Below are 14,620 nucleotides of genomic sequence, written 5' to 3'. Positions count from 1 at the left end.
CCCTCTACCCAGCAGCTCCTTCCCAGCTTTGTAGGTCTGCCCCATGCTGGCTGCCACTGTTCAGCGCATCTCTCAAATCTCTGTGCTGTGTGTCATGGCATCTGTCTGCTGCTCTATCCCCTGACTAAACTAAGGTGTATGAAGAGTAGAGCTGGCCCATCAGGCATGGCTGGATCCTCAGGTCCCAGAGCACCAGTTGGCACACAGTGGGCCCTCAGTGAGCATCTGTTGGACAAATGAGGGCAGTAGCACTGTGTCCTACACCCAATGCACAGAGAGTGGCCTGTCCCATCCCCACCTGCCAGATAAACTCAACCTGGGAGCCTGTTCTCAATCCCCAGATGTTTGCAGAATGTTAAGCAGACACATGCCGCATGCCACCTCGGTGATTTCTGTCACTTCCACATAGCAACCGAACCATCAATCACTCTTCCTAAATCAGCTTGTGTTTTTTACAGATATAATTGTAGTTAAAACTTTCCTTCACTCCCACCAATGGGCAACTGGGCAGGCCGACCACCAGCACACCTGCAACTCCTAAGAGGCAGGTCAGCCAGGCCCCCTGCCCTTGGAGACACTCACTCTTTGGCCTTGGTGGCTACGAGAAGGCGCAGGGGGCGGCGGGAGCAGAAAGACTGGTTGAGGATGGACTCCACCTCAGAGAAGGGCCGCAGGAACACCAGGTCCTCATTGATGGAGTAGATCTTCCTCCCCACCTGCAGGCCGGCCATCTTGAAGGTGGGCAGGGAAGACAAGCACATGGGTTACTGGCCTCTTGCTCCCCCACTAAGGAGTCTAGATGCCCCCAGGCAGCACAGCACCAGCCCCAGAGGCCAAGCTTGGCCAGAGCGAGCCCATCAGGGGAACCTCACATCCCCCTGGAGTCAGCACCGCGGGGCTCCCGAGACCTGTCCTGGCCAAAGAGCTGTGCCGGGAAGCCTGCCGGAGGGGCTAACAGGAAGGTGTTTTCCTTGGGGGAAACTCCCCACAGCCTGTCCCTGCTTCCCATTAACTGGAGCAGCTGCCTTGTGAGTGAGGACTTGGCTAGGAAAACAGGGACAACGCCAACTCTGAACTTGGATGCTCAACCACCTCCCTCCACTTAGATCATCATAAAACTGGAGGCTGATGACCCCAGCAGCCATGAGGCGAGCCTATGGCAACCTGCAGCCAAAAGCACCCCTAGTCACTAGGAGGTGGCAAGCAAGTGCCTGGGCCATGTGGCAGGTGCGCACCCCACCTCCAACCTGTCTCTACACCCCAAGGAGCAGCTGGGAGGACCTGGGACTATATTCATGCTCGGCCACAGACTGGATTTTCCCCTCCCCCAGAGCCACAAATGTCTTATTCAAGCCCAGATCACTGGATTTTTTCATGACCACAGCTGAGACAGAAATCTGCTCTCTCTTCGCGCCACCCCACAGGACCAGGAGAGGGAGCCGGTGGCACACATAGGGAGGACAGCCCCAGGCCTGAGGCCTCACTCAGTTTCCCCAGCAAGTTCACTCAAATAGTCCTGGACTCAGTTTCCCCACAACAGCACGAGCAAGGAGGAACCAGAGATCCCTGGATTTGCCTCAAGGAACGTGAGAGAGCAACCCCTCTCTCGGCCCCTGTCAGGGCCGCCCTTCTGAGAGGCCTCACCTCGGCCATTGAGCCCCTCTGAACTGACTTCACCACCACGGCCTTGTTCTTCTCCTCGATGTCGAAGCCATAGTCCTCCTCCTGGGGCAGGATCTGAGGGCCCGAGACAGGACAGGCCCAGTGAGGCAGTGCCGTGGGCCTACAGTCCCCACAGGATGCAGCTGCAATCCTGCCAGCTCCTCACACCCCAGGTCTGCAAGGGGCAGGGGTGCAGGGAGAGGGACATGCAGGGACATGGCTAGCTCCAGGCCAGCAGGATGGAGTAAGGTACAAAGGGTCTGGAACACAGTAGGGGCTCAATCCACAGATTTCAAGTGAAGACACCACCCGGTGGCACTTTGGCTGCCGCTGCTCACATGCTCACTCTTCTTGCCTGCCTCCCCCTCTCCTTCCAACCTGAGAACAGTCACCTCTCTCATGCACCACTGCACCCCCTCCTGCCCCACATGCTGGCTCAATGTACTGGCTAATGGATAAAACAGATTCAAAATTGTCCTGCCACCAAGAACTCAGAGATAGGAAAGGAGTTTAGGGAGGAGCCGTCTCTCTAGGTTGGAAGATTTTGGGGTTCAGTGGCAGAGAGACATTGAACTTACTTATTCAACAGGTACGTGCTGAGCTACTGTACTGCCTATTATATGGGTCAGTTACTCTCCTGGGTGCTGAGTACAATACTGAATGAGACAATTCCTGCCCACATGTGATTGTCTAATAGGGCAAACAGACTACAAATAACTAAATGTGCTGCAGGGAGGGAGTGGCATGGCAGGAAGGGACAGCAGAGGAGGTGATATCTGAGCTGAATGAAATGAGGGACAAAACTTTATAGAGTGAAGCACATGCTCCAGACAGTGGGCACAGCATGTGCAAAGGCCCTGTGGTGCTTGCTGGAGGATAAGAAAGGAGAGCAGAGTGGCTGGCAAGGAATGAACAAAGGGAAAGCACAGGAGATGAAGCCAAGAGGCTGGAAGAGTCTTGTGATCCATGGTAAGAGACTGGACTATATTCTAAGTGTGAAGGGGAGCATGAGAGGACTTCATAGTCGGAGCAATCGGAAGAGACAGCAGCTCCCACAAGTACAACAGGGGCAGTGAAGTATTATTGAGACTTCAGCTCCAATCTTGGTTGTGTTGAAAAATCAACTTTCTGTGCCTCTCCCAATTGCCCACAGTGGGCCAGGCTTTTAGATGGAGGCTGCATGCAGCTCTTCAGGGGGCAGAGAAACAGGATTTGGTGGTTCAGGCTGGTAAAAAACCTGAACAGGCTAACAAATGCTCTACCTTAACTGCCAGGATATTTATGGCAACTGAACATGGACAGGGGGCCAGCCTAGAGCACTGAAGGCATAGAACACACGGGAAGAGTGATTTCAGGAGCCTCACCTCTCTGCACAAGGCTAGGCAGGGGAGTGGATAGACAAGAGGAAAGGAAAGGGAAAATAAAGGAGCCCAGCAAGTGCAATCTCTTCTGTGAAGTGGGGAGTCTCGGCCAGTGAAGTGGCCTCTTGGAAGTATAATCAGAATGCCCCATATTCTGGTGCCCAAAGGTGAGAACCCTTCTCTAGCCATAATGTGAAGGCCGCCCAGCTCCCAGGCTTGCAGGGGGGTCTGGGAAAGCAGCTGCAGCTGCTCAGCCCTACTCCTACCAGCAAGCGCTTGGCCAGAATATTCTCCACCAGCTTGAAGTCATTGCGAAGCTGTTTGTTCTTGCTGCTGGTGCCCTCCATCTCCTCGTCTGCATGGAAGCGGAAGTACTGGGACTCATCCTTGAATTCGCTCTTCTCCAGCACTGCAAACCCAGCACACACATGCATGGTCAGGCTCCCGGGGGAAGGTTTCAGCAGCACTTCCAACTGGCAGCCGTGGGCCGGAACCAGCCCCCGTACAAGTTAGGTTTGGCCAGCACAGAGTTTTATTAAATGAAATCATGTGACAACACTAACATATTACGTTATTTCCCATAAAAACCAGACTTTCTGACTTTTCTAGAAAAATGTGAACTTGTCCCACCTGTTGTAAAGACATATTGCAAAGCCATGTAATAAAAGCAGTGTTGAACTACTGAACTCCAGAGATGGATAAAGAGCCCATGAAGAGAACAGAAATTCCACATACATAAAATTCTATGTTTACGGGAACTCAGTATATAGTGGATGAGCAGTGCCATGCAGACCATCCCCCACATGCTCCAGGGAAAACTGACTTGGGGGGAAGGGGAAATAAAGCTGGATCCCTTCCTCACACCATATATGATTGTAAAATGATGGATCTGACCCAAATATGAACAGTAAAACTAAAGCTCACCCCCAAAAAATGTAGGACAGGATCTCTGCCCTAGGGTTAAAAAAAAGATGCCCATGTACAAGATCCCCCAAAACACACTAAAATAAAAGTAAGGACTTTCATTCAGTAATAAGGTCGTAGGCAGAGAGCACATTTAAAGGTAACTGTAGGAATAAATATCTTCAACACACAAGGAACTCCAACAAATCCAGTAGAGAAAGAAGGCAGACTTGCAGACAAAAGGGCAAAGTATATGAATGGGCAATTAACAGATGGGAAGACCCACATGGGCAACAAGTATATGAAAAGGAACTCAATCTCACCAGGAATCAGAAATAATCCACAACGAGACTCCTAGACAAGGGCCCTGTGGGCTGCATCCGGCCCAAGACCTGTCCTTATACATAAAGTTTTAAGGGAAGACAGCCACACCCTCTTGTTTACCTATTACCTGGGATTGCTTTCACATTACAACAAAAGTTAAATAATTGCAACTGAGACTATATGGTTCCAAACCTAAAATAGTTACCATTTACCTCTGTTCTAAGACAGACAGGAAAAATGAATGAAAACAACCAGTAACAGGTCCCCATGGATTATAATTAAACTAAGCACCTACTAGTGCCAGGTACACTGTGGGTAGAGGCGAAGGTCCATGGAGGATCTGCTACACCCCTTTTACAGACGGGGAGACTAGGACCCAGAGAAGCTAAATAACTGTCCAAGGTCACAGGTCAAGCAGGTGCAGAACTGGCTACATCTGTGTTTTTGCTGGCTGGCCTGCCTTGAGAAAGGCCCTATTCTGGAGTCAGTGGGATAACCAGTCGCCTCGGCTTCCAGACTTCCCTGTCATCTCAAGATGGAGGCTTTCTGCCGAGTTGTGACTAAATCAAAAGCAGCAGTTCCTTTCTCCCCCTCTCGCTCCCCAGGACATCTGGCTGTTTATGAGCCTTGTTCTCAAGACACCCCTATTACCTACTTCTTTGGATAAAACAGACACACAAATTGCTGCTTTCCCAGAGCTGGGGAGCCAGGCCAAGGGAGACTGGCTGGCATCATGTCCACTGTATACATTAGCCTGAAAGACTCAGGCCTGGGGGTGATGGGGGGGGGAGTTTCCACATTCTGTGTCCCCTGGAGCCTGCTAGAAGCCCAGCACTCAGCCAGGTGAGGCCCAGCCTTCAGTCCAGGCCACAGGCCAGACTTGTGAGATGGGCACAGGTCCAGGTTCAAATTCCTGCTCAGCGCCTTTCTAACTTCATGATCTTGTAGCCTCTCTGAGCCTCAGTTTCCCCATCTGTGGGGCTCATAATAGTATCAACTTCCTAGGATGGCTGCAAGGATTAAATCATGAGCCTCAGTTTCCCCAGATGTGCCCAAAGTGAGAGAGCAGGACCTCCAGCCTCTCAGGGCCATCCGTGAGGACACCGTAGGCCCCTTGACCAAGCTCAGGTCCAAAGCCGCGGGAGGGGCCACGCGGGCCACAGCCCCCCCTCTGCTCCGTGCCCTAACCTGCATTTTGCTGCAGCCACAACCCTAGGATTTGGCTCTTTCCTATTTTAGGCTATTTTTGAGTTCGTGGCAGGGAGCAAAGGAACAGGGGACCCGCCCTGCAATTTCCCCTCCCTGAGGGGCCCCGAGGGTGTCGGTACTGCCTGGGAGTCACCCCCTGCAGAATGCCCACAGCCAGCAGCCTTCCCGGAATAGCAGCTGGGGCGGACCCCTAATTACTCTACCCCACAAATGAGAGGTTCTGCCCATCTGAAGGCAGGAGGGATGGAGCTGTCAGAGGGCCCCACAGGGAGCAGCGGTTTCTGGGAACGAGGGACTCTAGTGAGACTGTGTGGATCAATGGGAAGGCCAGGCTGCCATGACTGGGCACAACCTGCCTGTGTTAGCTGGGAAAACGGGCTGCAAGAGAGCAAGCCCGAACCCCACAAAACTGTGGCATGCTGAGAGGAGCGAGGACAGCAGAAAGGTTGGAAAACTGAGGCCCAAGGATTAAAGAGAAGGGCATGGGCTTACTGAGCCCAACCTAGAACCGGCCTCTGGCTACAAGGCATTTGTGATCGTTCTGCTCCCCGGCATATTGTCTCCTGTTGAAGGGACAGCAGGCACAGCAGGTAGGCCAGGAACGGGGAAATGAAGGCCCTTCACCTGTTTTCTAATAAAGTTTTATTGGCAAGTCACACCCACTTGTTCACAGTGTCTGTGGCTGCTTCTGTGCTCAACAGCAGCAGCAAGCCATGACAGACATGGGGCCCGCAAAGCCTACATTACCGACTGGCCTTTTGCAGAGAGTTTGCCACATGATGAGCACCAGGCAGAAGCGGAGGAGACAAGAGACCCTGAGGGTCTCTCCCCTCGGTCACCACACTGCCCTTCCCCAGATCACTGGACCATCAGAGTCCCCTCATCCCAGGTCCCCTGCTCTGCCCTCCCCTCACAGGCATACTCCACAGGCACCCAGGGGGACCCTCAGCTCAGGAGGGTCTCTACTCCTCTCACTGACTTATCCCCATGGGAACAGGAGAGACTGATCTGGGGGTGAGGCAAGGAAAGTGGCCCTGCCTGGCTTCCTTCCCATCACACTTACTACCCACCTGTCCTCTGTTCCCAGGAGACGCCTCTCCTCTCCCTGTGAAAGCCCAGAGGCCTACGCTTTGGCCTGGCTGCCCAACCTGGCAGGTCACATTCCCTCCAGGGATAAGGGCACCAGAAGCTCCTAGATTTGACCTGGAATCTAGTTCCTGTCTTTCCAGCCGAGCTTTTCTTATTCCCCACTAGACACCCCTCAATCAGCACAGGACACAGGAAAGCAGAGAGGCTGTGGAGGGGCCTGTGAGCCACTCTAAACACCTAGTGGCTTATAGGGCCACAGACCTGGCATCCAGACTGGGCTCACCCACCTGCACCTTGGGCAGACTCAGCCCACCATCTGTCTCTCCAGGCCTCAGATTCCCCTCCCTGTGAAATGCACCAGGGGCCAGGGTCCCTGCTAGCCCTTCTGTTCCAGGACAGACACCCCAGGAAACGAGGCCTCAGGAGGCTGGGCAGAGGGGCAGGGGTGGATTACCGTGGTGCATGAAGCCGTTGTTACACAGGCCCACGCCGAGTGCCACCGCCTCCTCCCGTGTCTGGCAGTCGCCCTGGAATAGAAAAAGAAGGGGAGGTGGTTAGGTGGACAGAAACCCGGGGGCTGAACGAGGCTGGTAAAAAGTCCACCACCAGCCCTAGGTTGAAGGATCCACAAGGGCACAGATTTGTGTGTGTTTGCTGCAGTAACCCCAAGGCATCTTCAGGAATGTTGTTAGTAAGTCTCAAACAAGAAAACTATTCAATTGCATTTTTGATAAATATGTTATGTGTTGTGTGATTGACACCACAAAGGAGAGGTGGAGACATGCAATGGCAGACATTGCTGGTTGCCTAGCAACAACCCTGTCTGATCCTGCCCTGGTACGGAAACCCTCGTGGTTGTTGACAGCTGTGCATCCAGCCAGACAACTATGGACCCCAGCCTCTCCTGCAGCTATAGCTGGCCAAGGAGAAACCACGGTGGGGAATTCTGGGAAAACCCTCTTTGTCCCTGGAACAAAGATGTGATGGCTGGAGCCCCTGCAGTCATCCCAGCCCACAGTGTAACCTCAACATAGAAAGATGCTAAGGAGGGCAGAGCCATCCCCCAAGGAGGCTGCCTTAGCTGCAGTGGCCAACAGCCTCCAGGCTTCCTCATACTAAAGAAAGACTAAGCCCTGGCTTGTTTCCTCCTCAATGGCTGGAGCTCTGGTACTAGAAATCAAGCTCAACTCCTAGCTCGAGCCAGTGAGACATCTGGGGAAAGCTACCAGTGGGTGCTGGAAAATACCTTCCTTCCTGATGACAAAGAAAAGCAGCACCTCCCTCCCAGCCTGGGAAAAAGTGGTGTGAGGAAGGGACTCAGGGGGCTGAGGGGCTCTCCGATGACTAACAAGATTGAGGATGCTGAGGGAAGCACAAAAGGTTCTGCACTGGTGGCATGATGATCTGTGTAAGCCACTGTCTAGTTTTCTGTCATTGCAACTGAAAACACCTCTAACATTTAAATCAGAGGAATCTGACTCATGTACAGAAGTGACATCACACTCAAACTGAAGAATGAACAGACAGGGCCCAGTGCCCCGGACCCGTCTCTGGGGCCAACTCTCCCAGGCTAATATAACCTGTGGGGCTGTCCTCCAAGGTCTGCCACCCTCCCAGGCCAGGTCGGGGGCTTGCGGTCCATGAGACGCCCCCTGCCCCAGGAACACAATACCCGAGTGGGAAACCCCAGGACAGGGACAGTCAGTGCTGATTCTGAGGATGGTGCCCCTCGGCTGAAGCCAGGGGGGTTTCCCAGTGCCAGTGCTTTCTACAGTCCGGCTCCTAGGTCCCCTGACTCTGTGGGTGCTCCAGGGCCTTCCAGTAACTCATCTTTCTTTCCTTAAATTAGTCAGAATCTGTTTCTGTTTCTTGCAACCCCAGTGACATTCAGGCAAAGTGTGTGAGTTGTATTTGTGGGCTGTGGGCGGGGTTGGGGGAAGCAGAGGGCACAGGGCAATGACCTGGAAGTAGGGAAAAGCTTGGATTGCACAAGGAGCCACGAGGCGCACAGCTGGCAAGGAGACCATGAGTGAGGTCAGCTCCTCGGGGACAAGGACTTTCATCTGCTGGTTCCCTGTTGCACCCTAAGCACACAGAGCAGGGCCTGCCATATAGCAGATGCTCAGTAAGGGTTTGTTGATTGAATAAAGATATTGTCAGCTGGAGCCAAACCCTGCAGGAGAATGCAGTCAGGTCAATGAGCTGACTACACACCCTCAAGCAGGTTCAGCCAGACAAGGAGAGCAGGGCAGCCTTGCATTAAAGAACTCCCAAGTGAGGAACTGAGAGGCACTGCTGGACACAGCCAGGGCTGAGGCTGAAGGACTCAGCCTGCCCAGAGCAGAGGGTGGGGCAGGGGTTGGGGTGGAGGGCTGGCCTTGGCATTTTGCCACACTGGCCACCAGGGCTGACTGGATGAAGAAAACTCTCTCCTGTGGGACCCCAGGCAAGTGGTTGGAGGGCAAGTGTGCTCAGAGCCTTGCCAGGGAGGTGGCCACGAGAGAGGCACATCCTGAGCAGCCACCCCAGCTGCGAGGGGCCAGCGGGGGAGGGACAGCCAGGGTCCAGGTGGTGGGCAGGCCCCGTTCCGCAGTGTGGGAGGCCCAGCATCTGCAGCCCACCTGGCTTTCAGAGGCACTCCCAGTCCATCCTCAGCCCCTCACCCAAAGGGCCCTAGGAGGACAGCAGGGGGGTTCCTAAATTAGCACAGCCCCTGGGTACTCAGGTTAACGGTGAAATGCAGGGACCCTGGATGCATCCTGGGGAAGAAACCCCCATCCCACCTCCAGCCAGCGGTGGAGAAACCACAGTCACACTTTCTCCTTCACAGAGGAAACGGGCTTGGTGCTCTGTGCAAGCCTCACCTGCCCCGCTCACCTGCTCACCTGCTCACCCGCCACACTCCACCCCTGCTGGTCTCCTTACTGCTCCTGACACGTGGCCTCACCTCAGGGCCTTTGCACCTGCTCTTTCCTCCACCCAGAATGCCCTCCCCCAGATCTGCACATCTCCCCCTGGAGAGGTCTTTCCCTAAGTGACTTAAAGGAGCCCCCAGCACCTCCCCACGCCTTCCCCACGAAGATTCCCCCAGTCACGCCCTCATTACCTCAGATAGTATCTGTGCTGCACTCATCACAACCTGAACTGAGCTCAGGTTGAACTTAAGCCAGCTATGTGGCTTAAGGTCTGTCTCTCATTAGTGGGTCAGCTCCTGTGGGCGGCAACAGTGCCCACCACGGTCACCCCATCTCCCTGCCAAAAAACACAGTGCCCAGCACTTGGTGGGGCACCTAAGATACCTGTTGCATGGGTGGAAGGGTAGGAGGGAGGCAGGGAGGGAGGGGAAACTGATTTTGACCTCACCTCCCTAACTCAGTCTCCAAGACTCTGAAATGGAGGGAAGCGACCATGTCCACGCATCACCCGGCTTTCTCGAGGACTAGGAAGAGAAGTGGGAGGCACGGGCGAGGCTCTGGCCCAACGCCGGCATCTGACAGATGTGATCAGCTATTCTTAGTTATTTCTCATTAGAGAGAATCAACTAGGAATGACAGTGATGGAGGCAAAGCAGGGCTGGGGGAGGGCGCAGGAGAGGGAACTTTCGCAGAAACCTGACACCCCACCCACTGCACAATCTCCCAGATCTCAAAGGACAACCAGTCTCACGGTCCCCTTTGACAGATGAGGAAACTGAGGTACAGACAGGCTTGGCAGCTTGCCCACGGTTATACCTTGAGAATGGAATCCTTTCAGAGCCAGACCCTCCCACCACCAGCTCACGGCAGGGAAACCGAGGCTCCAGGGCTGTAGCCAGGGTTCGTCCTGTCCTTTTGATCCTCGTTGCCTATGCTGGTGCCTCAGGCTGCCAGCCTCCCACCCTGACCTCTGACACCACCTCGTGCTGGGAACCTGCACAGTCAGCACCTGCCAGCTGCCTGATGGTGGGGTCAGCATGGCAGGCACTCCTGGCACGTTTCTGCAGAGCCAGCACGGGAGCTGGCAGATCTGTGCCCCCACTCCGCACCTGGCTCCTGGCCCGACCCTGCTGGTTCCCACCCACCCACTCACCCCGTCCTCCTTTTGACAGCCACAGCCTAGACATCCTGGGCCCAGGGGACAGAGACCAAGCAAAACTCATAGTGGAGAGAGATGAGATGCAGAGAGCAGTGGGGTGGGATCCCCGGTTCCAAACCCCACACGGCCCTGGCTATGAACCTGGGCAATCACTTAACCTCTCCCAGCTCCCCTTCCTCGATTGTGTTTCTTTAATTCTCCCATTTGCCCTTAATTTTCCAAGCCCCTGCCACCCCTGAGTAGTGCTCCCCACTCAGACGCCCAAAGGACTATAATTACTATTGCTACTACTATGACCAAGACATCACAACAGAAACCCCCCCACACACACACAGTCTTACAGGAGAACCCCACGACTTTGTGCCCTGAGGCAAGAGATGTGCCCTGAGCCTCAGTTTTCTCATCATTAAAATGAGGGTGATAACTGTGTCCTCCCCTGACTGTCCTGAGGGCTGAGATAATGCACAGAGATCAGCGCTGGCACAGCCGCGCTTATCTGTCCAAGCACTAACGCTCACCTTATCCCCTGGGTTAAAAGAATCCTGACTTGTCCAGGCAGAGGGGTGGAGCCCCTCCCCAAGCTTAAGGAACGAATCCCGAGGAACTCCCAGCCACTCTCAGCAATCCCTGCTCCCTGCCAGGGGGCGGTTCAGGAGAACGGGTGGGAACCATCTGGCCAAGGAGGCCTCCAGGAAGACCACGGAGGCAGGAAGGGATGTTTCCTCCCCTAATAAACGGAGGGGGAAAGCGCTCTCCAAGTGCCCCTGCTGTTCCCTGGAGCCATAGATCAACACAGATGTTGTGCCCGGAGCTGCGGCAGCCATCTTATGACAATGAGGCGACTGGCTCGAGGATGGGAGCACACAGAGCCGGAGGGGCCTGGGTATAAATGGCGTTGTGGAGATCTAAGACCCTGGGCTCCGAACACCTAGTTACGTGAGCGAGAACTGTCTTCAGTGTAATTTAAGCTTCCCATTATGTGAGAGGAAAATATCTTGATTGTGTAAGTCAGATTTCCTATTATGCATAGCCAGGAGCATTTCTAGATGACACCGTAGGTTTCAATCAACATTTTGGCTCAAGGAGCAGCATGACCGACAGGTATGTGCTCAAAGTGAAATCACCCTCCTAATTCTGCAAATGTGTGTTTTCCTCTTAACTTTCCTGCTAAGGCTTAAAGGGGGACAACTCTTAAAATCAAGACTTGCTGAAACCAGACTTCACCCCCCACAGAGAGAACTCAACATGCCTTTCCCTGAGCTGAGCCAGCTGCCAGCTGCCTTTCGGTGGGTCTCGTAGAAGCCACGCTCCTGTGTCAGCTCCGATTAGCTTCCTTGTGTGCCCTGGCCGGGCTGAGCCACGGGAGGTCTGCTGAAGTGGACAGGCACATTCATGGTCAGCTGCAACCTTCCCACCACCGTCCTCCCTCTGCCTCCACTTGCAACAGGACGCTGGTGTCAGGCAGGGTGGGGTCCTCAGGACCAACTGACAAGGACTCAGAACCACACCGGGGACGAGCCAGCCTCCACCAAGGCCAATGCCAATCACCAGAGAAGCCAGTGCTGCGGGTGCTTCAGCTGGTCCTTCCTCCCTGCCAGCGCTGAAATGCCACCCAAAGCCAACGAGGAACGTGACACCACCTGAGCCCCAGGTGTGCAAAGCTGCCCCCTCTTCCACCCACCCACAAGGGCCCCCCAATGGCAGCACCTTCCCTCAGCCCAGGAGAGCTCTCATTGTTCCCTCTGGGGACTGCTCCCCCATCTCTCACTGTGCCCAAACCCCAGGACCCATCCTGGACTCTCACCCCACACCGGGCAGTGCACCCTGTGGGTTCCATCTGCAAACATTTCTCAGATCCCCAATTCTCACCATCTCCATGATCTGCTCTGCTGCCCAGGTCATGCCGGGATTTGCCACTTGGGGCAAAGTCCGCATCAGGCTTGGAAGCCAACAGACAGCCACAGGTACTGATGGAGTCGGGGGACGGAGGCCATGGGAAGGGTCGAGGTGTTGGAAGCACCCTGAATCCAGGCGTGTTTGGGTTCCAACCAAAGGACCTAAACCACAGAAAGAAAGCCCCCCACCCCCACCGCTGCCCTACGCTGCAGCAGCACACTCAGAAGGCGGGTCCTGGAAGCAACTGTACCCCTCCTCCCCGCCACACCCCCAGAGGTTAGCTTCCTGGTCTTACTGTCCCTGTACCCCCAAATCCCTCCACAATTTGGTCAGCCTTCCACCGCATAGAATTTTGAGCCTCGCTGAGTCCTTGCGAAGGAGTTAAAGTAAGTTACGTTCACTGAACATTGCTCTGTGCCAGATCCCATTCTAAGCACGGATGTCATGAACTCACTGAAGCCTCAAAAGAGAAAATATTCTTTTTAGCTTCATTTTACAGGTATAGAAACTGAGGCACAGAGAGGTTAAGCAGCTTGCCCTACATCACTCAGCTAGGAAGTAGCAGAGCTGGGATTCAACCCAGGTCTCCCTGACTATAAATAAAGCACATGCTCTGGGCCAGTCTAAAAGGATCCCAAGGAGGGGGCAGGGTTGTGCAGTGGTTAGAAGCACAGGGCTTCCCAGGCATGTAAATCTCAATTCAAATCCAGGGTCGTTTCAAGACCTCCCAGGCCTTAGGGTTCCACAGCAGAGCAAACATATTAAAATGCACCCGTATCCCACAGTAAGTAGGCTTTCTGGGTTTGAAGAACTTTTTTTTCAAGAATTTTTCTAAGCTTGCTTTTGATGTTATTTGGCACCAAGAATCATTTATTTTACAAACTGGCTGTGATTTCCAGGCAGTCATCGGGAATTTGGCAACGTGAGAAAATCCAGCCAGCAAATTGTTTTCAAATGGAATGAGGTTTTTATGAATGCTAAATTTAACAATTAATGAGGCGGACATAAAGCTACACTCTGTAAATGTTTAAACATTTATCCATTTTGAATTCACAGTTGTCTCCTCATCTTTGCAACCAGTACATTCTTTGCAAGACGACAAATGAGCGTTCTTGCAGGCTCCCTGGAGTTTTCAGAACTGAGGCTCAAGAGGGCAAGACAGGCCTGTCTGAGTCCAGCTTGGCTGCTGTGAGGCCGTGTACTCCTGGAGCAGACGTCCAGCCTCTCTAGGCCCTAGTTCCCACTCTTTAAAGGGGTTGGAGGACTCAAGGAGAGCCTGCACAAGCCCTGCCAGCCCTGGCCCCGGTAAATGCCTTGGGCACAGGACCCATACAGGTAAAGCCTCAGGCAGGTGGGAGATGCTATGACACCTCGATAGACAATGGCCAGCAAAACTGACACATAATTTTCTAAGCCTCCACCCTGAGCCTGCCTACTGGGATCTTATTGGAGAGAAGTAACTTCACAAGCTCTGTATACAGCCTCCAGTTTGGTGTCAAGACGATATTAGCATCCCCAGTTTGCCCCAGACTGTCCCAGTTTTAAAACTGGAAGCCCTCTCCCCTGTGGCGCAGCGGTTGAGCGCTGGGTTGCGAAGCTGCCCGCAGCCTCTGCAGCGCCGGTTCGATCCCCGGCTGCTCCCCGGCCACCGGAGGAGGGTCCCGCATGGCGCGCAGACCTCTCCTGCCGCCCGCTGCTCCCCTCAGCAGTGTACTTCAGTCCTTCTGCCTGCTCTGCTCCCCGCTCTGGCTCTGGTGAATTCTCTCGCCCTCCCGCGCTTCTGACTGTACCCAGTGCTTGTATAAATAAATAAATAAATAAATAAATCTTAAAAAAAAAAAATAAAAAAATAAAACTGGAAGCCCTAAGGTGGAGCAACCCATGTGTTTCTTTGATGGATCAATAAAACATGGTACATACTGACAATGGAATACTATTTAGCCTTGAAAAGGAAGGAACTTCCTTTTAAAGACACTGTACTAAGTGAATGAAGCCATCACAGGACAGATGCTCTGTGATTCCACTTCTATGATCAATTCACAGTGACAGAAAGTGGGAGGGTGGGGGCCAGCGGCTGGGGAGTTATGGCTTAATGGGGACAC

The 14,620-nt window shown here is 53.7% G+C and overlaps 1 protein-coding gene across 1 annotated transcript in view; it reads right to left on the bottom strand.

Moving 5' to 3' along the window:
- The window catches only part of PREX1 (phosphatidylinositol-3,4,5-trisphosphate dependent Rac exchange factor 1), a gene marked incomplete at both ends in the record, with an annotated part of 163,646 nt that overhangs the window by 24,630 nt on the left and 124,396 nt on the right, over positions 1–14,620 (bottom strand). Inside the window, 4 exons of the mRNA XM_084247009.1 lie at positions 583–731; positions 1,645–1,737; positions 3,290–3,432; positions 7,003–7,075. Of these exons, the coding sequence (XP_084103135.1) occupies positions 583–731; positions 1,645–1,737; positions 3,290–3,432; positions 7,003–7,075 (458 nt within the window). The remainder of the gene's footprint in view (positions 1–582; positions 732–1,644; positions 1,738–3,289; positions 3,433–7,002; positions 7,076–14,620) is intronic.

Source organism: Talpa europaea (assembly GCF_964194135.1).
Source record: "Talpa europaea genome assembly, chromosome: 11".
Taxonomy (NCBI): Eukaryota; Metazoa; Chordata; class Mammalia; order Eulipotyphla; family Talpidae; genus Talpa; species Talpa europaea.
The sequence above is the reverse complement of the archived record's forward strand: the minus strand, read 5'-3'. Positions and strand labels throughout refer to the sequence as shown.